The sequence below is a fragment of the Lampris incognitus genome, chromosome 13, assembly GCF_029633865.1.
Source record: "Lampris incognitus isolate fLamInc1 chromosome 13, fLamInc1.hap2, whole genome shotgun sequence".
Classification (NCBI taxonomy): Eukaryota; Metazoa; Chordata; class Actinopteri; order Lampriformes; family Lampridae; genus Lampris; species Lampris incognitus.
The window spans coordinates 15444060-15469789 of record NC_079223.1 but is presented as its reverse complement, the minus strand read 5'-3'; the positions used below and the strand labels follow the sequence as shown (position 1 = coordinate 15469789).

General features: G+C 42.0%; 1 protein-coding gene across 3 annotated transcripts; it reads left to right on the top strand.

The window, feature by feature from the left end:
• Positions 1 to 2836: 2836 nt before the first annotated feature.
• Positions 2837 to 25350, top strand: cfap36 (cilia and flagella associated protein 36). Of its 3 annotated transcripts, XM_056292037.1 has the most exons (11): positions 2837 to 3161; positions 3877 to 3941; positions 4179 to 4280; positions 8569 to 8683; positions 8993 to 9080; positions 14785 to 14944; positions 17910 to 18027; positions 18557 to 18738; positions 22670 to 22831; positions 23278 to 23361; positions 23962 to 25350. In XM_056292037.1, the coding sequence occupies exons 1-11, from the start codon at positions 3056 to 3058 to the stop codon at positions 24043 to 24045; spliced, it is 1266 nt and encodes a 421-aa protein (XP_056148012.1). In that variant the 5' UTR covers positions 2837 to 3055; the 3' UTR covers positions 24046 to 25350. The 3 variants fall into 3 exon arrangements, with proteins under 3 accessions (XP_056148012.1, XP_056148013.1, XP_056148015.1); XM_056292038.1 differs by lacking the exon at positions 23278 to 23361; XM_056292040.1 differs by lacking the exons at positions 17910 to 18027; positions 23278 to 23361.
• The last annotated feature ends 380 nt before the right edge of the window (positions 25351 to 25730 follow it).

The following is a 25730-nucleotide window of genomic DNA, read 5'->3' as shown; positions in this document are numbered from 1 at the left end:
ACTGGAGGGATGTGACTGAATACCTCATGGACACACCAAGTGTCTTTACGAAAGAATCAATGAAGGCATACAAGTCTTTAGATTACCTTGTTGGTGGACATTACCATCCGTTATCGAAGGAAAACAAGTTTTGCATCATCAAATCAAAGGTAAACCCTCGTAGCTTAACCGGTCCTTTAGGCCACATGTGTAAGTTTACACAAAGGATAGAAAATTATCACCAATCGTTCTTTGGCCAAACCAAATAATTTATATTGGGATAATCCCAGCAGTCACTGGGCGGCAGGTGGGGAGACACCCTGGACAGGCCGCCAGGCCATCACAGGGCACACACACACACCTAGGAACAATTTAGTACGGCCAGTTCTCCTGACCTACACGTCTTTGGACTCTGGGAGCAAACCGGACCCGGAGGAAACCCACGCAGACACGGGGAGAACATGCAAACTCCACACAGTGACACGATCACTGGCCAGAGGATCAGCAGCCAACAGGTGTGACATTTCCCTGTCGGCCTGGAATCAGCCAGTATGAGTGGCACCTGCGTACTGGTTGGCCTGTGATTAGGTGCACCTGTCATGGTCTGTGATCTGGGCTCTCCCGTCTCTGGATTGGTGCTTTGGTTCACCTGCGCCCAGTCTCCTTGATTGGCCTGGGTCAGGGGGTGACATTGACGAGGACAGGGTGGTCAACATTCCTAAATAACACGTATATACCAGAGGGGATAGCGTCGAAAACTATAGAAAATTCTTTTGGGGTTATTGGTATATTATACCTGGCGAGAAATTCTGAGTAGTTGTACAATGGCCCTTCTTTATCAAACAACCGACTCACTAGTATAATGCCATTGTTAAACCACGTGTCATAGAATAATGACTTGTTCTTATATACATTATCACAGTTGTTCCAGATATAACATCTCTGCGGGGAATTGTGCTTGTAAATAAGCGCCCAGGCCAAGAGAACCTGTTGGGGAAAGTTTGAGTGGGAGTTTTTGAATACTATAGACTAATCCGCCAACCAATTTGTGTCCCGCCATCTAGCGACGCCGCCATTACTGCAGAGGCAAGTAGCAGTGTTTGCTACTGCCTGCTAAGTGACAGCAGGATGGGTAGTTGGATTGACGACGTTAGACAGTGGCCCCCAGTTACTGATGAAGGTACCTTTATGGATGGCAATCTTAACGTTATTCAAATTGTACATATTAGTTAGACATCGGTTATGTCAATAGCCAGATAGAGGAAAAAACTACCACTTAACCATCCGCTGCATTTCAAATGATGAAGTAACAAACGTTTGTATAGTGTAGCCGGTTATTTTCTCGCCCGGTGCGGGATTCGATACGGGGTGTACTGCACCACAAGGCGACATCTCTAACCGCTCGGCTAAAGGGTCAGACCCATTAGCTCGCGACTAACGCGTCTTATTAGTAGTTTACAGTAGCTAGCTAATATGCTAACTTGACTCTATTAGATAGCTAGTAAATATTCAAGGGTTGCATTTAATCACAGATCAGTTATATTAGTAAAACATTTTAAAAATACGAATTTTTTTGTAGGTATTCAAGATTGTTTCATTAATCGCATGGCTTGTGATGAGCAACAAAATGCCCACTACAGGTCTCTAATAGAGGGTCAAAATTACCTGAGCTTCGGATGGGTTGGCCAAATATTGCACACTCTGCCAGATAATGAACACATCATTCTAAAAGGACCTATTGACTGTCAAGTTTTCCATGGTTAAAAAAAATCACTTCCACTATTAAACATAGGGCTGTCAGTTAACGTTAGAGCAATTAACGTTATATAGTTTCACGATAACGCCAGTTAGCTGGTTGAGTTCATGTATTATGTGGGACCACTAACCTTTTCTAACTTCACGTAAGCTAAGCAGTGTTAGCTTAAAGACGTGTTTCACCATGTTAGGCAAGGCAGCTGCATGCTAACGTTAGTCATTGTGAGATTAATATAGATTGTCGACTGTTAACCAAAACCTACCGTGCTGTTTTTATTGGGAACAAAGTCCTTTCTGTTGGTATTCTTAATCCACTTCTGGCAAATATATTGGTCTTCTGCACGGCCAGGGAATCTATGTAAACTGTATGGTCTCAGACATCTTGTGTATTTCGCAGTCAGTCTTTTTCCAAACTTGAAGTTTGCCACTACTGTTGGACCAGCCAAGACAACGGGCACAGCTTCTTCCCGACTTCCTAGACATCGTTGTCAAATGTAACGTTGAATAATGTTTAAAAGATAAAAGTAGAACATTGTTCACTTCTTAGCACAGCTTGCATTCAAGCGCGCGCGTATTGTAGGCAAGCGCCACCGCAGTAACGGCAACTTGTTAACTTCCGGTACTTCGCTGGATTAGTCAATAGTTAAGTAGCGAATTCGAGGAGCAGCCGAGAATCCGCCGCAGCCGGGACGCGAACCCGTATCTCCTGCACCGCGGGCGACAACGTTAACCAATCGGCTAAAGGGCAGTCCGAGAACCGTTTCAGCCGGGACGTGAACACGGGTCCGTACCACGGGCGTCTACGTTAACCAGTCGGCTAAGGGGTACGACCCGTTAGCCAAGGGCTAGCTACCAAGCCTATTCATCCGTGATCGTTACAGTTACAAAGCAGAATGAACTTTAGGCCACCTAGATGTTAAAAAACAAAAAAACGCGATGACAGATGAAATTCCAAATAGAAGTAGAATCCTGGGGGGGGGGGATTTGGCGCCCGGAGTGGACAGGCGCGTCGCGGGGCTGACGTACCCGTGACGTCACGGTTACCTCAGCAACCAACCTGGCGTCAGCGCCTACGGACAGACAGTCTACTCATGAACGAGCATTCGTGCCCGGAGAGCTTCTCCTCATCCGACGATAGTTCCTTCAACCCGGGAGAAAGAAAAACAGAAGAGGAGGCATCGACGGCCGCCGTGAGCTCTCTCAGATAGACTCAACCAAATGTCTGCCCTCGCCTCGAGTTGTAGTCCTTCACGCAGCACCGCAGACAGAAACGCCGATCTGAGGATCCTCGGATTGCGGGTGTTTTTAGTCCGCAGCCAACATGGCTGAGGATGACAGCGAGTGGGTGGTGGAGAGCATCGCCGGCTATCTGGGAAGTCCCGAGTGGGTCATCCCCGTCACAGACTTTATGGAAAACAAATGCACAGGTAAATAGACCGATAAATACGTTTAAAAGGGCTTTTGTCTTGCCGGATCCTTGAACGTCTTGGGGACGTGCCAGGTGTGCCTGCAAGCACCGTGGCTAAGCTACCGCTAAATTGTGACTGCGGCGGTGTGTTTTCGGTCGTTTGGGTTTTGCAGTAAATCAGCCAATCAATCAGTCCGGATTTATATATCGCACTCTGATCAATAATGTGCAATGCAACGCGTTTAACGTTAAGTGAAAGCGCAGTGATGGGGGGGGGGGGGGGGGGGACAAAACGAAAACATCGACCAAGCACCAAGCAGCTGTTTTCATCAGTCGCAATGGCCCCGTCTCGCCTAAGGACGCCGCGTTGCACCTTATGACATGAGAGTCAAAGGGACAGACTGTGCAGATATTTACGTGGCGTTATAACCGTATGACGACGCCGCTGTTGTAAACGCGCACAGGACGACGTTACCCTCGCTCGCCAGGTTTGGGATCTGCTGGTCTTTGGAGCCATGGCGTTTATTAAAACCCTACACGTTCAGTTATTCGTGGAAGACAACTTCGGGTTGCGTTGAAAACTGGTTTCGAACCCAACGCGTTGTGTGTCAGCCCAGATTAGTCGAATGCATGAAAATCTGCTGTTTGACGAAACTGTTTTAGTAGCTAAACATATTTGTGTTGACAGTAAAGCTGCATACCGACTTGGTTTTTTTTTTGCGTTCTCTTTTCAGTTTTTGATGACGAAGATGAAAACAAGTTGACATACACAGAAATACATCAGCAGTATAAGCAGTTGGTGAGTATGATCCACGATCACACTTCTTCCCGCAACATTTTGATGTGTACACACCACGCGTTCCATTGATAGGCGTGTGATTGATCTGGTAGCTGGATCAATTCAGGGTCCTTCTTTCTTTTTTTTTTTTGCCTTGTCGCATTGTGTTGTACCTCTGTTTCTTCCCGTTAGTCATCGGTTTCCAATTTGCTGACTCACTGACCAGTGGGGCTAATGTAAGCCGCTTTGCTTGTTTAGGTGGAGAAGCTGTTGGAGAATTACATGCAGGAGGTTGGCATCAACGAGCAACAGTTTCTGGATGCCTGCACCTCTCCCTTTGCCAAGTCCAAAACCCTGCAGGTACATTTAGCTCCTATGCAATCCTTTTTTGTTAGCTCACCTGTGTCACCCTGCCAAATAACCTAAATGAAGAACTGAGGGTGGCATAGACCTACACCAGCTTGGCTAAACTTTACTTTTGTCGTAAATCAATTTAAGCAGCAGAGGGGCGTCTTTCTTTCAAATTCAGCTGTTGTTGGCTCTCTTATCTAAAGGGGGCTTTTGTATTTTCTCACAACTCAGCCAAAATCGATTTTGATTTTGCAGAAACACTCCACACCTGTTCTTTAACTCTAGTCATAGGCTTATTTTCATGTTATTCACCCTCTTTTAACCTGAATCTAAATTTAGGAGTTTGCCTACTGTACAGCTATGACAATGTGATGCTGCTGAGTAATCTAAGTCTTAAGAATGCTAATTGACTGAATGTAAGATAAAACAAAATAAAGCCAATGAGCTTAACATGGTTGGGGAGGCTCTGAATGTCCTTACCCTTACTTCAGTAACTCACTTCACAGTTGGAACAATACACATCTTCAAATGATCATATGATAGTGCTAACTGTCATGTAGTCAGCAGCATATGCCTGCAGTTGACCATGACTATACAGGGTTACGAGTGTGTTTAAGGTATGTGGCTAGTGGATTGAGTGGGTGCCCATTTGTTACAAAGGCTGGTGCCTAGATGTTACAAAACTACCAACTTTAGAGGTTTGATTCCCCTGGTGCATGATTCCCCTGGTGCATTTAAGAAAACGTGTTGAAGTAGCAGTACAAAATTTAATGTAGTAGGGACTTTAATAGGCTGTTCAACATCTGAAAACTCAGCACATTCATATCCCATTCCATGACAAAGACACATTATACCCATGACCTAAGTACTGCCAGTGTAGAGTGTGTACGGGGTCTGTACATTACATTACATTACATGACATTACATTACAGTCATTTAGCCGACGCTTTTATCCAAAGCGACTTACAATAAGTGCATTTAACTTAGGAAATCAGGAGAACTACTAGTCATCAGAGGTTATAAGTGCATCTAAACAAGCATCTAAGAGCAAAACCGGTGCTAAAGTAAAAGTGCAAGAAAGGGATTTTATTTTAATGAGTGAATACAATAAGTGCTAAGAACAAGTACCACAAAAGTGCTTTGACTCTCGCATTGAACCAAACTCAGTTCACACAGAGTAACGTCATGTCCCTACTATGGACTTTTCACTTTCAGTTTCATGGTGATGAAGGTGGACAGGGTTTCCTGTTTCTCCTGTTTTCGTACACTTTGAGCTGAGCTGGGTTGTGGAGGAAGGTGATGCAGAGCAGGAAGTGATAGAGAAATAAGTTAGGTGTAGGAGGATTGGGCGGTAATCCATCTTGTGTTTATTTCAGTATCCTCTCTCTTCTCTTCTGAAGTCCTCAGTGTTGGAAAAGGAACATAAACAGCAGCAAAATTCAAGATTTCCTTCTGTTTTCACAGGGAACCAGAGGTAGATAGAAAGGCAGTGAGGTTCTTGGAGAAGGGAAAGCAGTGAAATAGAGGGTAAGAAGACAAGAGGCCAAAAAAGTGCTTCAGTGATGTGATCAACTTTTTCATATGAAGACAGACAACAGATGTTTCTAATAGAGAGAAACAAAACATGTCAGTCGTTTTTTCCCCTGTGCAACTCATATTTTTTCCAAGTAATCAATCCAATTGGTGTGCAGTGTCAGCTGAAATGTAATATTTATTACTCTAGTACTGTAATAAATACAGATGAAAGAAGGAAAGTGAGGTGCACAGAGATGTGTTGTGGTGTCATGTCTTGCTGGATTTACCCAGGTGACTGCCAGAGTGGGATTAACAAAAGACTGAGAAAAGAAGTAGGGGGGAATAAGGAAAGAGAAGGCATTACAGAGAGACCAAGGCAGTTTTTTGGTGTTTGGCAAGTTTGCCTAGAATTAGCCGATATGAGGCACACCAGAGTTCAGCTTGGCCCTAAGATATTGTTTAAAGGGTCCTTTTGGATAATAGTGTAGTATGTCCTGTGCTAGAAGTACTCCCTGCTGTGGTGCACTGCACAATAAAGTAACTTTTGAGATGTTTAATCTTAAAATCCGATCTCATTAACGAAGTATCTGCATATACCAAGGAGCTAACATTTTGTATTTGGAGGACTTCAGGAATCAGGAACACTTTGTCATTTCACTTCATGTACTTGCGTATATGAAATGAAACAAAATACTGTTTCCTTCCTCACTCTTGAATTTCAGCACAACTTGTCTTGTCTAGGGCGAAATTTCAGCCTACAGGATGAGTTTTATGCCTGAGGAACATTTTCACTGTACCAAGAAATTGATACCTATTCATATAAAATTAGTTAATGACAAACATTATTATGGGTTACCATCTTAAGCGTCTCAAGGTTTTTTTTTTACACGTGTGTCTGTTTTTGAGGATCGAGTTCCCTATATATTAGAAAAGATGACAGATACAGTGCATCCGGAAAGTATTCACACCCCTTCACTTTCCCCACATTTTGTTATGTTACAGCCTTATTCCAAAATGGATTAAATTCCTTTTTTTCCCTCATCAATCTACACACAATACCCCATAATGACAAAGTGAAAAAGATTTTGTAGAAATTTTTGCAAATTTATTAAAAATAAAAAACTGAAATATTGCATGTACATAAGTATTCACACCCTTTGCTATGGCACTCAAAATTGAGCTCAGGTTCATCCTGTTTCCACCGATCATCCTTGAGATGTTTCTACATCTTGATTGGAGTCCACCTGTAGTAAATTCAATTGATCGGACATGATTTGGAAAGGCACACACCTGTCTATATAAGGTCCCACTGTTGACAGTGCATGTCAGAGCAGAAACCAGGCCATGAAGTCAAAGGAATTGCCTGTGGACCTCCGAGACAGGATTGTATTGAGGCACAGATCTGGGGAAGGGTACAAAAAATTTCTACAGTTTTTAAGGTCCCGAAGAGCACAGTGGTCTCCATCATTTGTAAATGGAAGAAGTTTGGATCCACCAGGACTCTTCCTAGAGCTGGCCGCCCAGCCAAACTGAGCAATCGGGGGAGAAGGGCCTTGGTCAGGGAGGTGACCAAGAACCCGATGGTCACTCTGACAGAGCTCCAGCGTTCCTCTGTGGAGATGGGAGAACCTTCCAGAAGGACAACCATCTCTGCAGCACTCCACCAATCAAGCCTTTATGGTAGAGTGGCCAGATGGAAGCCTCTGCTCAGTAAAAGGCACATGACAGCCCGCTTGGAGTTTGCCAGAAAGCACCTAAAGGATTCTCAGACCATGAGAAACAAGATTCTCTGGTCTGATGAAACCAAGATAGAACTCTTCGGCCTGAATGCCAAACGTCACGTCTGGAGGAAACCAGGCACCTCTCATCACCTTGCTAATACCATCCCTACAGTGAAGCATGGTGGTGGCAGCATCATGCTGTGGGGATGTTTTTCAGCGGCAGGAACTGGGAGACTAGTCAGGATCGAGGGAAAGATGAATGGAGCAAAGTACAGAGAGATTCTTCATGTAAACCTGCTCCAGAGCGCTCAGGACCTCAGACTGGGGCGAAGGTTTACCTTTCAACATGACAACAACCCTAAGCACACAGCCAAGACAACGAAGGAGTGGCTTCGGGACAAGTCTGTGAATATCCTTGAGTGGCCCAGCCAGAGCCCAGACTTGAACCCCATTGAACATCTCTGGAAAGACCTGAAAATAGTTGTGCAGCGACGCTCCCCATCTAACCTTACAGAGCTCGAGAGGCTCTGCAGAGAAGAATGGGAGAAATACCCCAAATATAGGTGTGCCAAGCTTGTAGCTTCATACCCAAGAAGACTTGAGGCTGTAATCGCTGCCAAGGGTGCCTCAACCAAGTACTGAGTAAAGGGTGTGAATACTTAAGTACATGCAATATTTCATTTTTTATTTTTAATAAATGTGCAAAAATTTCTACAAAACCTTTTTCGCTTTGTCATGATGGGGTATTGTATGTAGATTGATGAGAAAAAAAACGGAATTTAATCCATTTTGGAATAAGGCTGTAACATAACAAAATGTGGGGAAAGTGAAGTGGTGTGAATACTTTCCGGATGCACTGTATATCTTTCTAAAATGAGTATTTGTTCTGATTGTTGCCACTATTGAGTTTAGAGTACTTCATCAAAAACACACATTATCTGCATAGATTTGTCATATCATTATCATATCTTATGTGCCACCAATCATTCAGTAAATAAAATGTCTTCCTTTTGCTTTCTACGATGTATGTACAACAACATTTTGTTCATTTTGTTGTACAGACAGTGTTCCGGCCAGTTTTGGCCACAGACGATTTCCAGATGTTCCGTTCGCTGATGGTACAGAAGAACATGGAGCTGCAGCTACAGGCCCTCAGGGTCATCAAGGAAAGGAATGGTAGGGCTGACAGTCACGTGCACAGATAGACACCTTCACAAATAATGAGCACATGTACATGTAAACAAATAGCTTGATGATAAACCGATAAAGGCATTGCTCCGACTCAGAACACTTTAATTTAAATATTGCCTTTAATTGAGTTCACTCATTAATCAGGTTATTGGTTTCCATGTAAACATACTCAATGACAGACTACCACACAGACCCATACCTAAAAATCAGACAGACACTCCCCTCACACAAAGCTCAATGTAATGCATGCTTGCTTGTGTGTGTGTGTGTGTGTGTGTGTGTGTGTATATAAAGGGGCTTTACCAGACTGTCTGACAGATGGTGTGGATGTGATGACAGAGTTGGAGCAACAGGAGATGAGGATCCTGCAAGAAGTTCTTATGTAAGACGGACCAACACACACACACACACACACACACACACACACACACCACACTGTAGTCGCAGAAAATAATCATAGAAGGCTCAATGGACTGATCCTATTATCATTGTAAACACTTGAACTGCAGTGATGTATGGTGAGGTTTATTTGTGTAGATTGCTGTGATTATTCTCATTTTAATCCTTAGTGTCTGGTAGGACCTTACCTGAAAAAATTGCACAGTACATGGCTTTTTTTTTGTTTTTTTTTTTTGTTAGCATGCCAGCTAAATGTGGAAAAAGAAGGCAGGTTCAGTAATGGGCGAGTTGGAAGACAAAACCATGGTGTTGTGGCTAACAAGCGGATCAGGCAGAATAAGCTCGTAAAACAGCTTTACCAGAAGTTACTACAACATCACAGCTAAAAGTTCAAGCTCCAGTTCAAGTTCAGTTTTATTATTATGTGTATTGGTATACAATGAAATTCTTATGCTTTTGCTCTCACTGCCTTAACACTAAGGACATAAGGACAAAGGGGCACCATCCCTACATCAGACCTACATAGACCATGTAGACAGAATTCATACATTATATACACAACATAAAAAGTACACGATGACAACAATGTAAGGTGCATATGGGTGTGTCAGCTTAGCAGCAACTTAACTGCCTGTGGAAAGAAACTATTACTGAGATAGATGGTATTTGATTTGATGCTCCGACAACGTATTTTTAGTTGGAAGCAAGAACAGAACATGAGCAGGGTGGCTGATGTCCTTAATGATGTTTTGGGCTTTCCTTTTGCAGTGAGTGGTGTAAATATTATGAAGTTGTGGTAGTTCCATTTCAATGATTCTTGGCTGTTGTCTTTATAGTCTTTTGCAGCAGTCTGCAGTCCTGAGCAGTCAGGTTGCAAAACCACACTGTAACACAGCCTGTCAAGACACTGTTGATGGTACTGTGATAAAAGTTTTAAGAGTTTTGGTACCAAATTTCTTGAGACGCCTCAAAATACAGTCTCTGCTGTGCCTTCTTGAGGATGCAATTGGTGTTGAGAGACCATGTGAGGGTGTCTGTGATGTGTAAACCAAAAAATCTAAAACAGTCCACAATTTCAACAGCTGACCCATTGATAGAAATAGGAATGTGATTTCCTCTTATCTTTCTAAAGTCAACAATGATTTTTTTTTGTCTTTTTAACATTTAGAGAGAGGTTGTTATCATGGCACCATATAGTTAAATCTTTCACTTCCCTCCTATAGGCCCTCTCATCACTGTCAATTATAGTCCAATCATTGTAGTGTCATCTGCGAATTTAATGATGCTGTCATTGTCATATTTGGCAACACAGTCATGTGTAAACAGACAGTACAATAGGGGGCTTAGAAAGCAGCTCTGAGGTGCGCCGGTCCTAAGAACTAATGTAGATGAGTATGTTTTACCTATTCTCACAGTCGGGCCTGCCTGTCAGGAAATCAAATAGCCAGTTACAGATAAGAGTTGTCCAGACCAAGACCTCTGAGTTTCAGCACCAGTTTGGATGGCAATTGTGTTAAAAGCAGATCCGCAATCAATAAACAACATTCTGACATAGGTATTTCTCTTTTCAAGGTGTACTAAAGCAGTATGCAGAGCAAGTGAGATAGCCTCATCTACAGAGCTGTTAGAACAATAGCCAAACTGTAATGGGTCAAGGGTAACAGGAATGTTACATTTTATGTACAATATTACCAATCTTTCCAGACACTTCATAATAAGAGAGGTCAAAGCAACAGGTTGGTAATCATTAAGGCAAGAGACAGGTGTTTGCTTAGCTACAGGCATAATGGTGGTTTTCTTAAAACACAGTGGAACCACACACTATGACAGGGGCAGGTTAAAAATATCAGTAAAAACCTGATATACTTGGGTGGAACATGCCTTGGGGATACAGGAAGGGATGCCATCTGGGCCAGCAGCTTTACGAGCCTTAACCCTTTTAAAAGTTTTACTGACATTAGCCTCGGTCACCTGTAGATCGAACTTATTGCTGTTTTTGTAGTTGTAGGGAAGGTGCTGACATAATAACACAGGCCGCTTTGTTTGATTCGGAATCGATCCCTGAGAATTGTGGGTGCTCAAATACCACTGTAATTATCACATATCATTGGTGATATCATAGGTTTAAACAAAAAATACCCTCTTCAGTGATTGTAACTTGATTACACTTGGGCAGTCAATTGTAATGTCATTATGAAAGACACCATTAGCAATGGAGAAAACTGAACACGACATGAAAGAAATCCCTCTATATGGGAGCTGTTTGTCGATCCTTGTCCAAGATTGTCTAACTGTCTCCACATTAAAAAAATGCTCTCATTACCAGTGCAGAAACATCAGAACCCTTTACTGTGGCAGGGCTCTTATACTCTAGCCATGTTTCCTTTTTCTTACCACAGTCATTATGTTTTCAGAGTTCTTGAAGCTCCCCCACAGTCTTTTGCCCCTGCTCTCTAATGGGATTTCTCCAGCGGTGGCCTGGCCAAGTAGAACGCGCTGCATCTATTGAGATCACAGCGCGTTAAGCTCCTTAGGCTCTCCCTAATTTAGGTTTGAAGGATTGACACTAAATAGGCGACTGAGAAAAATAGGAACGTTATCCCCTTTGTCTTACCTAGGTTGCCTTGGGCGCTCACCAACACTGCATTATCCTATGGGATCAGCTGTGGTACTAGTAAGGCAAAAGGCTATGGGGCCGCATTTAGGAGGATATAGTTAATGCTATGACATGTTCAATTTTAAATGGATGGTTAAGTAGTCTTTGATTTTGCACAGGGAATAGACAACAGGGCGGCACAGTGGCTTAATGGTTGGCACTGCCACCTTACAGCAAAAGGGTCTGAGGTTTGATTCCAGCCCACCTGTGTGCCGTTTGTGTAATTTTACCCTGTTTCCCCCTATAAATTTCCTCTCAAACTCCAGACATACATGTTAGGTGAATTGGAATCTCTAAATTGTCCAGAGGTGTGAACAGTGTGTGAGTGACGAGATATGTGGGCTCTGCTGTGATCCTGTCCAGGGTGTCTCCCTGCCTTCTTTACACTTGCTGCTGGATTGGGCTCCAGCCCTCTGCAACCCTGAATTGGATTAAGTGGGTACAGATAATGAATGGATGAAATAAGCAGAATAAGCAATTACTCATTTTAAGATTTGTTACAGCATATCTATTCAGATGAAAACACAGTGCATGCCAATGTCTACTTCAACGTGGCATGTTTTTTCAATTCCTAAAGACCTGGTTGAGGCTCTCTTTATTCAGATTTATATGTGTTGCATGCATGATTAAACTAACCTGTAAAATGTATTAAATTAATTAGGTTCACATCAAATTTACCCTAACAGATAGGATATTGCATTTAAATCTGACTCCTCGGCTAACACTCAACAAAATCATAAACCCAAAGCTCACAACACAAAAATGACACAATTTCACTCCCTCCTTCTCGATGTGCTCATTGATGCGTTCATCAGTTAAATGGAAAATTGATAAATTTGGCCATCTCTCTAAAACAACTCCAATGTCGAAGTTCAAGTTTCAACAGCCATTACAAATTTCAAATCTCATCCCTAGCAGTGCAATCTATATAGCCTTTACTCGGTCTTAAATACTTTCAATTTCAAATAGAGTGAAAAATACTTCCTACATGATTCTGACAAAATCTTGGAGATTGCACAAACTGTATAGCCCAAATGGGATTTATAGTTGAATGGAGCAATACTATAGTAAATTCAATTCTTTGTTATTTCTGATGCCTGTAGGATTTTGATAAATGTAGCCTTAAAGTGAACTATTGATGTCCGTGGCAACCAAGCAATGGTTTTGCTAGAGCTAACTGTCCCCTGGCAAGATTAGATGAAGGAGGCGGAAGAAAGGAAGAGAGCCAGGTATGCAGATCTGGTAGCTAAGTGTCAGAGGAATGGGTGGAAGGCCCACTGTGAGCCGGTTGAAGTGGGCTGCAGGGGCTTTGCAGGCCAGTCTCTACATCGTGTCCTGGGACTCTTGGGGATTTGTGGCGTGCAAAGAAGAAGAGCCATTCAGAACATCTTTGAAGCCGTGGAAAAGGCTTCCCGTTGGCTCTGGGTAAAGAGGGGGGACGTGTGGCTTAATGCACTACTTGCACACAAGTTTGGGTTTGATCACCCCCGGCTGGATCGCTCAGGTGAGGGTGTCTGATGTTTAGACCCGAAACACCTGGTGACCCTGGGTTTATTACTGACGATGTGTCCAGGTTGCACCACATGGCGTATCAGAGAACTTGAACCGTTTACGTGGAGCTATTGAATTTTATGCACAGCCAAATTAATGTTTGCAAAAATTCTATACTGCAGTCCATTGTGGCCTTAAAAAGAAAAGTGGCAGTAGACTCACCTCAGGCTGTTTTTTATTTTTTTATTTATTAAGACACTAGGGGACTTGAGTCCTAAGCCAGCAGGGATTCATAAGTCACCCCAAAAGCAGAGGAAATAACTGCTGGATGACCTCTTAGCACCAATATGAGTTTCAATCAATTTACAGTTCACATAGCAATGACATGAATACGTATGTCAGGAATTTTATTGTAAGCTTTCAGCCAAGTTGCAATACTGTAGCCATCTCTAGCTGTAGACTGGTACCCTTGGTAGGTGCCAGTTGTTCTGTACTCATGTGGTTTACATCCTCCAGCAGATTAATCAATCCAATTATCTTTAATAGGGTTAATCAATTTTTTTGTACCAGTAGTTTCCTGTGGGGCAAACTAGGTGGCAGTCATTTTTAGCGTGCTGATTACCCTCACCTAGCAATGATCTTTTAATAATACCTTTTGAGTAATCATGTTTGATCCTAAAAGTACTGTAAGAGTATTTTAAATTTCATATGTTTTTCACTGGTCATAAACTTGAAAAGCTCAGGCAGTCACTCAGTATTTTTGTATGTTATGAAAGACAGACATTGCCTCTTACTAAAAACTATGCTCGCCCAGCTAAATCACCAAACACCATTACTGGGCTACCATTTCTGATAAAAAAAATTGAAGTAAGTGGTGCAGTCTAAAATAAATTGCATCATGATAATTAAGGTGTCCCTTCATTTAATTGAACCAGTTATAGTCTTTTTCTAGAACATTTAAACACTACAGTGCCTATTTCCAGCCTTTCCCCTCTCTTACTTTTTACATGGCTTATAGTTGGTGGAAGTTTCTTTTTAAGGCAAATTAAGCTGTTAATAAATCAAATTAACGGATCTCTATGTAAGTGGCTCCCCGGTGAGGCCTGTAAGCAAGCTAGGGCATGACATGAGTGAGAATCACTGTTTAAGTCCCTGCACCATTCTCTTATATCTCCAAATGTCTTTTTACACTGTAGTTAGTTGATAATTTAGCACATTGTGATGCCTGTTTAAGGTTCGACAGAGAGGGCTCTTACGCAAAGGTCAACTTAGATTTACAGAATCACATATTTGCACATCTCTTAAATGCTCTAGAAAACTCTGAAGAACAGTGAGAACAGATTTTTTTCAATTAAAGCATTTACGTAACTCAACACAATGTAAGGTATTGTGCAAAGGGGCAAAATTAACCTTGGGATAACAGTTAGGTTAGAGCAGGGCCTGACTCTTAGCTAGGAATCAAAAGTGCAAATTTGCAATCACAGAATAATTTTGGACAAGCATCACATTTCTCTCTCTTACACTCCTGCTTATACATCAGGAAGTCAAAGGAGGAGTATGATGAGGAGATGTCTCGGAGGCTGCTATTGGAAGAGGAGGTCGGCTCCACCTCCAGTAACTGCTCCGATAAGCCAGTGACAGAAGAGGTAGGAGCCCAGAAAGCCAAATCTGGCCCCAGCCAACAAAGCAACACTGCCAAAGTAAGCCATCAAGAACTGTGCACAGTTCTTTGCACATTTTTTTATTCTCTTACCTGTGTTCATTTTTAGATAACACCTACTCACTGTTTTAGTTTCAGTGTCGTGTTAAATGTGTGCTGTGCTCTTTGAACTGTTTTTCAATTGTCACAAGCATCTTTCTTCAGTTAGATAAGAACGCCCACATTTTATCTAAATGTAAATATTACAGCGTTTTTAATTTCGGTGTATCACCTGAGGGTGGACTATGCCCTGCTAAGGCCGAAGCTGAGAGGACAGGTCAACAGCAGTAGTGATTATCCTATCTCTAGTCAGTGGAAACATTGACTTGGTAAATGCATTACGCATATAATACACAAAAAATACATTAATAAGTGGCCTAATGATAACCCACAACTAACTACACCACAATTTATGCTAACACTTAGAATATATTGTTACCTCTTCTTTACTGCTGCTTCCCAGCACTTTGACTGATAGTGAGAGGGGTCTGATAACCAGCATCATCAGTGGTTAGGGGACATTTGATAAAAAATGTTTGCAATATAATATCTAGAGCTGTGCAAAAAAAAAAAAAAATCGATACAGCTCGGTATTGCAATATTTTTTTCACAATACTTTTTCAATTTTCCTGCCCCTCATATTGGTACATTTAAAAAAAAATCATGTTTTAAACGGTGACACAGTAAGAATACTTAATATGCACACTTTATTTTCATATGATGTTCTGACATCTAGATTTCACTTCAGTGACACAGTGTGCATTGTACAGTGCAAATACCGTTCTTATAAATTTGGAAATTAAATTTTGCTGGGATAGGCTCCAGCATCCGAACGAGTCCGCGACCCTGAGCAGCATAAGAGGTTTGGATAACGGATGGATGGATGGATTAAATAGTTTTGACTCAATTTGTCCATTGAGTTATCAAAATATAATGAGATGTAAATATTAGACTACCTAGGAAGTACACAGCAACTTTTATTTTCAACTATATTTTAAAATTTTCAGTAAATTAAGTAGATTATTGCAATGTATCGCAATATCGTGTCATAATGTGTCATGATACAATTGCATTGTGACCCATATATCGTGATACGTATCGTATCGTCAGGTTCTTGCCAATACCTAGCGCTAATAATATCTACTTTTCATTATTAAACAGTTCCACCATTCATTAATGTAAATAAGAGCTACAAATAAATTACCCTGTTTTGTTATGACCACTGAGATGTTGCACCTGGCTAAAATTGGTATCTGTGCTTCATTAATACTATAAACCGTCTTTTTTTTTTTGCCTTTTAAAGTTGATTGCTCATGTAGTATCATTCACTAATACAGGTCAAACATTATCCTAACCTGTTTGATTCTCATGAGTAGTAATGTAATTAATTATGATTGCATACACAGTGTAATTATTGGCAGCCAATAATATTGACTAATCGGTCACCTGACTAGTTTGTAACCAATTGGATGTCAGTTACCGGTGTGTAGGGCATTCGTGGCTGCTGCATTTTAGTAGTCATCAACTACTCCCAAATCGTAGTCGATTAATCGCAAGATTTTTTTTTTCACCCAATAACAACGATCAATTCTCGTCAAAAAGGTCTCAAATGCAACCAGTAATGTAGGCGGGACCAACCTGGGGTAGATGAAATAGCAGAGTCCTCGATTGGCTCTGAGAGGCTGTTTACAATGAGCTGCAATCTGATTGGACTAAACCCCCAGCAAGGTTGCCTGAGCTGGAGATCCTGTTTGACTGCAGTAACAACGCGACTGCTCTCTTGTAGGTGTTTGAGTTTAACTAGTGACTGTTAACTGGTGACTTTCCGCCGAGTGTGTCTGTGGTTGTCGTGGTGACGGCAGCTGCTGAAAAGCCTAAAAGCCTTGAATTATCTAAGTTGAATGTTCAATACAGTATCGTCTGGTCATTTTTGTCCTACATTATGTAAATGAAATGGTGTCGTCAACAAGAAGCATTCACACTTCTTGAAGTTACTTTCAATATGGGGGAAAAACAGATTAGCAGAGCACTAGCATCTAATGTGGTATTTAAGATTATAACATTACAGATTAAATGATTGAATATGGGTCACTTTTCAGTTGAGGATAATGGTATAAAATTCAGCTGCATTGCCAGCAGTGGTTTGTTTACCACATCATAAGAAACGTTATGAGGGGTGAGTGAGTCTCGCTGAGCACAATTTAACTTGTGTAAATGGTTAACTTAGGTATTAAACACGGAGGAGTGTGTATTTAAAATTGTAAAGGAAAAGTGAAATTAAAAGCTTTTAGGAGGACACTGTGTTCTGTTTGTCTTTTCAACAACTGCCGTCACTAAAAATTGACCAGTTAATATGTTCACCTGTTAAACCGAAACACAGGGAAAGTGGGAGTCTTTCTTTCTCTAAATGCCTTAAATTCTGTTTATTTAACATGGCATAACGTAGAAAATGATTGCTCCAACAAATGTATGTTGGAACCACAGCTTCCTCAGCTGCATGTCTGCTGTAGATGCATTGCACCTGCTTTATTACTGCACAGTACTAAAACCACAGATGAACAATTAGGCTACAGCTACGCACAGTGTTGACTAGTGGTTTTGATAGTCAGCTAGTCGACTATTGTGTGAAACCTCTACCAGTGTGTTGAACAATGTGTGGGACGTGACAAGCTGGTTACACAGCAGTGAGAGAAAAAGAAGAAAATTGAGTCATTTGGAAAATGTGTGACAGCTGTATTGTTTGGTGGATATTTTGAATACTGTTAAGCCAGGAACTTCATGGTGAAATCTCCAGTAACGCAAGCTGTAACTCACTAGTCTTCAGCGAGCTGAGAGTTCATGATAGTTTATAAGCCTCTGCTCTGCAGTACTTTGTTGGCCAGAACAGAAAAATTAGGTTTTATGTACCCTGGATTTCAGGCTACTCCTTTATCGTCTATCGTAGCTTGTCCATTCTCCACCTGCAGGTTAAAAACAGCAAACCTGTTAGAAAAGAAGCGAGCGAGTCGGCTTCCAAAGATGGAGGCAGAGATCAGAAAAGTTCAGCCAAGAAGAGCTCACCTAGTCCATCTAAACTCACAACAGGTAGTTCAACATAACATCCATGTTCAATCTGTCCTGCACTCTTAGACCAAATTCACAATACACACTTCTTATTTGTTTTGAGTTAACAATATAAAAAAATAAGGTTATACAACATGGACTTTGCATGCATAATGACTTCCTGCAGTGGTTGCCACTCTCAGCAGAAAAATACTTACACTGCACAAAGAATACAGTGTCACCAGAATATGATGGAATGGAGGAATTCAGCTGCAAGAGATCCGCTTTGTATTATCTACCCTTCCCCAGTTTATTTACCTCAGTGTAATATTTGTCAACGAAATCTGTTATTTGAATCAATCCTTTTTGATCAATTCTTTCACGAGGTCATTCTACCAATATTACCACTACTTTGTCTTTAATAAGTCCTGTCACAGTATGTGGCTCGTTTTAAATATAGCAGTGCATTATTTATATCTTGTGTGTACATGGCACAAGTAAGAATGTGCTTACTGTGTTAATGCTGTCTTAGCGGTGGTTATCCAATTTAATGGAATAAACGTGTGTACAGAGCACAGCAGGAACTCTGCTGAGTCCAGAGCACTTCCACCAGAGAGGGTTCCAACGATTGGTGGGGAATCTCCTGTCAGCCACGCCACAAGCCCCAGAGAACAGAGCAGCGGCGGCCAGTCTGCGGCGGAGGTATGGCTGGAGGAGGCGCGCAAGGAGGCTGGCATTTCCAGACCATACACTGTGAGTTTATCACGATTTCAATTGGGCTGTTTCAATGTTAGACATGTTGAGAAAGCCCCACCAGTATTTCCTCCCTTTCAACTAATTTCTGCCATAACCACCCCTCCATTAGTATCCCGTGTTTTACATGTATTTTCCCCAATTTTGATGGAAGGTGACAACAGTGATTGGTCAATGACATCAACTATCAAAATAGGGTGACACAAGGCAGTTATTATGGCCTTCATGGTCATAAAAAAGGAGACTATCTTTTGAAAATCTGTGAATGAATATTGAGTAGCTAGTTCACAGAGAAGTCGTTTACTTACTAATCAGCTAATTTAGGTGGTTCAGAAAAATGTCCAGCCTCTTTGAAACTTACAGCATACCACTGGTCTCATCTTTCTGAGAGTACACTTTTATGCAATTAGACATCTCCTTAGCTCCTATTTAAATTAAGTACCAATGTCACATGTCAGGAATCAAATCTAAATGGCTTGATTTTCCACCTATTTTCCGCATAGAGGGATGCTAAAACCGTCTATATAAGACAAAAAATATTTCTCCTTGGGCCATTTGTAACCAATAGTCTAACGTGTTTTTCGGTAAAGACAGTGGATTGGATTATTATTTATCAATGAATAGTGTGAGTCTATTATTTGGAGTATCCAAAGGAATTGAATCGAGTGCAACTGGACTTGGTATACACTACTGTTCAAAAGTTTGGGATCACCCAAACAATTTTGTGTTTTCCATGAAAAGTCACACTTATTCACCACCATATGTTGTGAAATGAATAGAAAATAGAGTCAAGACATTGACAAGGTTAGAAATAATGATTTGTATTTGAAATAAGATTTTTTTTACATCAAACTTTGCTTTCGTCAAAGAATCCTCCATTTGCAGCAATTACAGCATTGCAGACCTTTGGCATTCTAGCTGTTAATTTGTTGAGGTAATCTGGAGAAATTGCACCCCACGCTTCCAGAAGCAGCTCCCACAAGTTGGATTGGTTGGATGGGCACTTCTTGCGTACCATACGGTCAAGCTGCTCCCACAACAGCTCAATGGGGTTCAGATCTGGTGACTGCGCTGGCCACTCCATTACCGATAGAATACCAGCTCTCTGCTTCTGCTCTAAATAGTTCTTGCACAATTTGGAGGTGTGTTTAGGGTCATTGTCCTGTTGTAGGATGAAATTGGCTCCAATCAAGCGCTGTCCACTGGGTATGGCATGGCGTTGCAAAATGGAGTGATAGCCTTCCTTATTCAGAATCCCTTTTACCCTGTACAAATCTCCCACCTTACCAGCACCAAAGCAACCCCAGACCATCACATTACCTCCACCATGCTTAACAGATGGCGTCAGGCATTCTTCCAGCATCTTTTCATTTGTTCTGCGTCTCACAAACGTTCTTCTTTGTGATCCAAACACCTCAAACTTGGATTCATCCGTCCACAACACTTTTTTCCAGTCTTCCTCTGTCCAATGTCTGTGTTCTTTTGCCCATCTTAATCTTTTTCTTTTATTGGTCAGTCTCAGATATGGCTTTTTCTTTGCCACTCTGCCCTGAAGCCCAGAATCCCGCAGCCGCCTCTTCACTGTAGATGTTGACACTGGTGTTTTGCGGGTACTATTTAATGAAGATGCCAGTTGGGGACCTGTGAGGCGTCTGTTTCTCAAACTAGAGACTCTAATGTACTTATCTTCTTGCTCAGTTGTGCAACGCGGCCTCCCACTTCTTTTTCTACTCTGGTTAGAGCCTGTTTGTGCTGTCCTCTGAAGGGAGTAGTACACACCGGTGTAGGAAATCTTCAATTTCTTAGCAATTTCTCGCATGGAATAGCCTTCATTTCTAAGAACAAGAATAGACTGTCGAGTTTCAGATGAAAGTTCTCTTTTTCTGGCCATTTTGAGCGTTTAATTGACCCCACAAATGTGATGCTCCAGAAACTCAATCTGCTCAAAGGAAGGTCAGTTTTGTAGCTTCTGTAACGAGCTAAACTGTTTTCAGATGTGTGAACATGATTGCACAAGGGTTTTCTAATCATCAATTAGCCTTCTGAGCCAATGAGCAAACACATTGTACCATTAGAACACTGGAGTGATAGTTGCTTGAAATGGGCCTCTATACACCCATGTAGATATTGCACCAAAAACCAGACATTTGCAGCTAGAATAGTCATTTACCACATTAGCAATGTATAGAGTGTATTTCTTTAAAGTTAAGACTAGTTTAAAGTTATCTTCATTGAAAAGTACAGTGCTTTTCCTTCAAAAATATGGACATTTCAATGTGATCCCAAACTTTTGAACGGTAGTGTATATCCGTGAAGACGTTTCGCCTCTCATCCAAGAGGCTTCATCACTTCGTGCCTTTCTGACTAGACCAAGCTAGTCCGACTGGCTGGTGATGAAACTCAGATATCTATCCTCTTTGGAGTCGTTATCAGAGCTAACGATGTCCATGGCTCTTTGTGTTCCGATGTGTAGCAACGCCCGTCGTTATCAGAGGTATCGATGGCTCTTGGTGGCACTTTGTGATCCAATGTTAAGCAGAGACGGTCGTTGGGGGTGTTAGTTTCGACTTCGTTAGTGCTCCATTCAGTGGTCATGAGTCGTTGGAGCCGTTAGTGACCGACTGTTGTTCTTGAAGGCTAAGCTTCTCGAGTCTCCTGGGTAGAGATGAAAGGACGGCATTGTAAGTGGGAGATAGGTGGTAACGCATACCTCCTCCTCTGTTGAGGGATGGTTTTTCCAGTTTCGCATAGATGGCTTCCTTCATCCCTCTTTCAAACCATCTATCTTCCCTGTCCAAAATGTGTACGTTGCTGTCCTCGAAGGAGTGTGTCTTCTCCTTTAGGTGTAGATAAACTGCTGAGTCTTGTCCTGAGGAGTTTGGCCTTCTGAGTTGGGCCATCCGTTTGTGCAGTGGTTGTTTGGTTTCTCCTATGTATAGGTCAGTGCAATCGTCATTGCATTGTACAGCATACACCAGATTGCTTTTTTGGGAGTGTGGTACACAATCTTTGGGATGAACCAGTCTTTGTTGGAGCGTGTTTGAAGTATACCAGGATGCGGGGTTTGTTAAAAATTCTCCTGAGTTTCTCGGAGACCCCAGAAACATACGGGATGAGGATGACTATGTTATTCCTTCTGTTCCTTTTCTCCTCATCGCTCACCCGGTTGGTCTTTTTGGAACATGTTGCAGTTTTCACAAAGGTCCAACTGGGGTAGCTGCAGGTTTTTAAAGCTCCCTTCAGGTGTTTGTGTTCTTCCCGTTGGGCCTGAGTGCTGCTGGGCACATTGTCAGCTCTGTGTTGCAGAGTTCTGATGACGCTCAGTTTGTGTTCCAGAGGGTGGTGGTACTTGGTGTTGTTCCAGGTTACGTCTTCATCATGAATGACCTCAAGTCTATAAAAATGAATTCGGACCCCCCTCCAAGAGTCATGGACAGAGTCTTGACACTAGTGACAGTGGGGGCAAGCAGGCATAGACTCTGATGACAGCCAAGAGATGTGTCGGTCAGGATATTCAAATACTATTAGCGAGCTGGCCATTGACTGCCAGAAATGTCTGCTTACCTGAGAGTGATCATTTATAATAGAGAGGCAGCGACCAGGTGAGTTAGGGTAGCTAGAATGAACATCTGTTTTCCTCCTTGAAGTTAAGCTAAGAGCTTTGCTATGGTTGTTCAGTATTGACTCTGTGAAGTCAAGATTAGTAACATAGTGAATGATCCCTCTCGGTCAATCCAACAGAGTGTGGCTGCTTGTTCAACTGTTTGATTGCTTTGGTGTTAAGTAGGGCGTACTTAAACCCCAAAAATGTAATTATTGAAATATTGCTACAAAAGAATTCCAAACCAAAACACGCCTGTCCGTTTATCTGTGTGTCTGGCTTGCTTGCATTTGTCCACTTTTGTGCCTCCTTTATCCTCCCTCCCTCCAGGAGTTGTCAACATCGCAACAGGAGCAGCTCCAACAGAGGGCGCTGTATTTGCGGCAGCAGCGAGACAAGCTGCAGGCCCTCAGGAAGGAGCAGCAGAAAACCAAACAGACAGCGCCAGTGGACGAGTTGTCTTCCAACCCGACACCAACACCCTCCACTCCGGTAAACATAACTCCTCCCCGCCCCTCCACATAGTCTGATGTACATTTCCCCAAACAGGCAGCGCTATACTTCTGTATGTACCTGCACAATAATTTGTAGTGCAATTTTGTTCAGCCTTGGTTTGGGGTCAGGTCAGTTTGCTTTTTGATTAACTCGATGTAGAGTGAACATCAAAATAGCAATTTGCTTAATTAGGGTGGATGCAGACTTGATTTTTAATCTGTTATCAGCGAATTAGGGGATGGTAAAACAATGATATTGCTAACCCACTTCAGTACTTTCTCAAGACCCCATTTCAGTACTTTCTTGTGACCTATTTTAATACTTTCTTGATTTCACCCAATTTTAACCCCTCTTCACTTATTTTTTCCCAACCCCTGCTTCTTTATTTTAATTCTTTTCTGGTTCTTGTGCCCTATTCCCACCTGCCTGGCCTGGGTTGTCAGGAGGCACTGGGTGAGTCCCAGAGGAATGGGGCCTGTACCCCGCCTCCACCGGCACAGCATGCTGCCAACTCTTCCAAACACAAGGTGATCCATCTGCTGGTTTTGACTGAGATTAACACCATGTGTACCTGGACACAGCACTTCCACAAAGTGTCAAGAATGTGGCGTCATGTGGCCATATTCACATGGAATGTGGCTGAAGGCAGCAAACCATTGCTAACCAATTTCTATTCTTGAGCTATTTCAAAATGAGAAGCATGGTTTAAACTTGTCATACCTCTTGTAAGAAACACTGTGAAATGCAATTTCTGGATATCACTTTTACTTGCGAGTATAAATGAATCAGACTTTAGGAAGATGGTGTAGTATGGACAGATTCCCATACCCCCCCCCCCCAAGTTCCATTATCCCTGTATGCTTGGCATTAACTCCTGAGTATTTTCCCTGCTTTTTAACTTCCTTAACATTTTGTCTAAATCAACAAGTAGAAAGGCAAAGAGCGATTTACACGATGAAGTCAGGTGGTGTTTTTTTGTCTTGATTGGTGAGCACTGTACTTAGTCCAGCTTCTCTGTCCCCTTCCTCTCTCTGTCTCTCTGTCTCTGTCTCTCTCTCGCTCTCTATTCTTATCTATCTAATCTATCTATTCTAATCTAATCTAATGTAATCCAATCTAATCTATAGGAGATGTCTGCTGAGGAGAAGAAGAAGCTCCAGAAGAGGAAACACTTGGCTGAGAAGCTGAAAGAGGAAGTCATCAAGAAATAAGGGCCTCCTTGCCGCTGCAACACTCCCATCTATTTCCTGTCTCGTTGACTCTGGACCACTGCAGCCCAATGGTTTTCTGTCAGCACTTCCATTAATGACACGTTTAACTAGACGGGACATGGATCACAATTCTCCCGACGACTACTTTAGGGTCTGAGCTCTTCTTTGTCCCATTGAAGGCCGATGTAACGGCTGTGAACTTCTCATTGCAGGCTACACCATAAAAATGAACGGACAACTTGTGTATTTTTTGGGGGGCTTTTTGCTTGGTTTTTTTCCCCCAGTATAGACAGATATCAAAAGATCAGGTAAAGGAACCCTATATTGAAAAACCGTGTAACTGAGGTGGCAGTGTGAAAAAATTAGGAGAGAAAGAATCCAACATGGGCAGTGTATTACATCAGTGAACAGGATTCCTCTCTGAACAGATTGTGGGAGTGCCATGTCAAGGTGATGTTAACAATGGCTGACTTTTTCTTTTCTTTTACAATTTCATTTAGCAGATGCTTTTATCAAAAGCGACATACATCTGAGAGTTAATGCAACACAAGCAAGGATCTAGTCAGGAGGTGACAACGCAAGTAAGTGTCCAAAACACTAGGTTCAAGTCCGATAGGACATAGGTGTCAACAGGCAGTGCACAAAGGCAATGCATAGGGTGCATAGAAGTGATTTATTCTTATTTTCTTAATACCATCAGGTGTGGAGGTGTTCGAGAAAGAGCTGGGTCTTTAGCTTCTTAAAGATGGATAGGGACTCAGTGGATCGAATGGAGTTTGGTAACTCGTTCCAACACCGGGGAACTACAGAAGAGAAGAGTCTGGCTAGTGACTTAGGGCCCTGTTGCGACAGAAATGCCAGGTGCCTTTTGTTGGCAGAGTGTAGTGAGTGGGACTGAGTCTAGACCTGAATGAGGGCATTCAGGTCAGCAGGAGCCGTTTTTGTTGCTGTTTTGTAAGCAAGCATTAAGGTTTTGAATTTGATGCAGGCAGCAACTGGGAGCCAGTGGAGGGATCACATTTGTATGTAGTCTTGGTTCTGCTGTCTGTAGCATGCCCAGAGAATCAGATTCCAGTATAGGTTGTAGCTGATTACATCTCACTGTTGTGTTAACTACACTGCAATACACAAAAGAGTGAGAAGACAGGATCAAGAACAAAAAACAGGATCTATGTCCCATCTTGTGAAGGGACCAAGAGAAGAGTTTGCTGAGATTTGTATAAGGAATGCAATATTTATTCATAAACCAAGGTAGAGTTCACTTTAACCATGATGATGCACATGTTTCTGTGTAAAAATTGTTATGTAAGCTGTTTAATAAATCTCTTTTTATACAAATTAATTTAGCTAAGCTTCCAAGCTTTGTGTATAAGAGTTTGCAGCAAGAGGATTTACAAATCGGACACCCTGGCTGGATTTCTGCAAAAAATGTCAGCGTTATGATAGTCTCAGTGTGATGAATGATCTGCTACCTAATTGATAGAACCAAATATGATTTAAATGGGGTCGAGCTCATTTCATTACTATCTATGTTACTGAGAAAAAGAAAGAATTTGTCTAAGGAAGGGTGAGACAGAGCAGCACCAAAGCTCCATACCGTTTAGTACTGGGATAGCAACACATCGGTACCGGCGTGTTGACGACAGACTTTTTAACTCTTTCCACCATGCTGTAAAAAGAAAGCC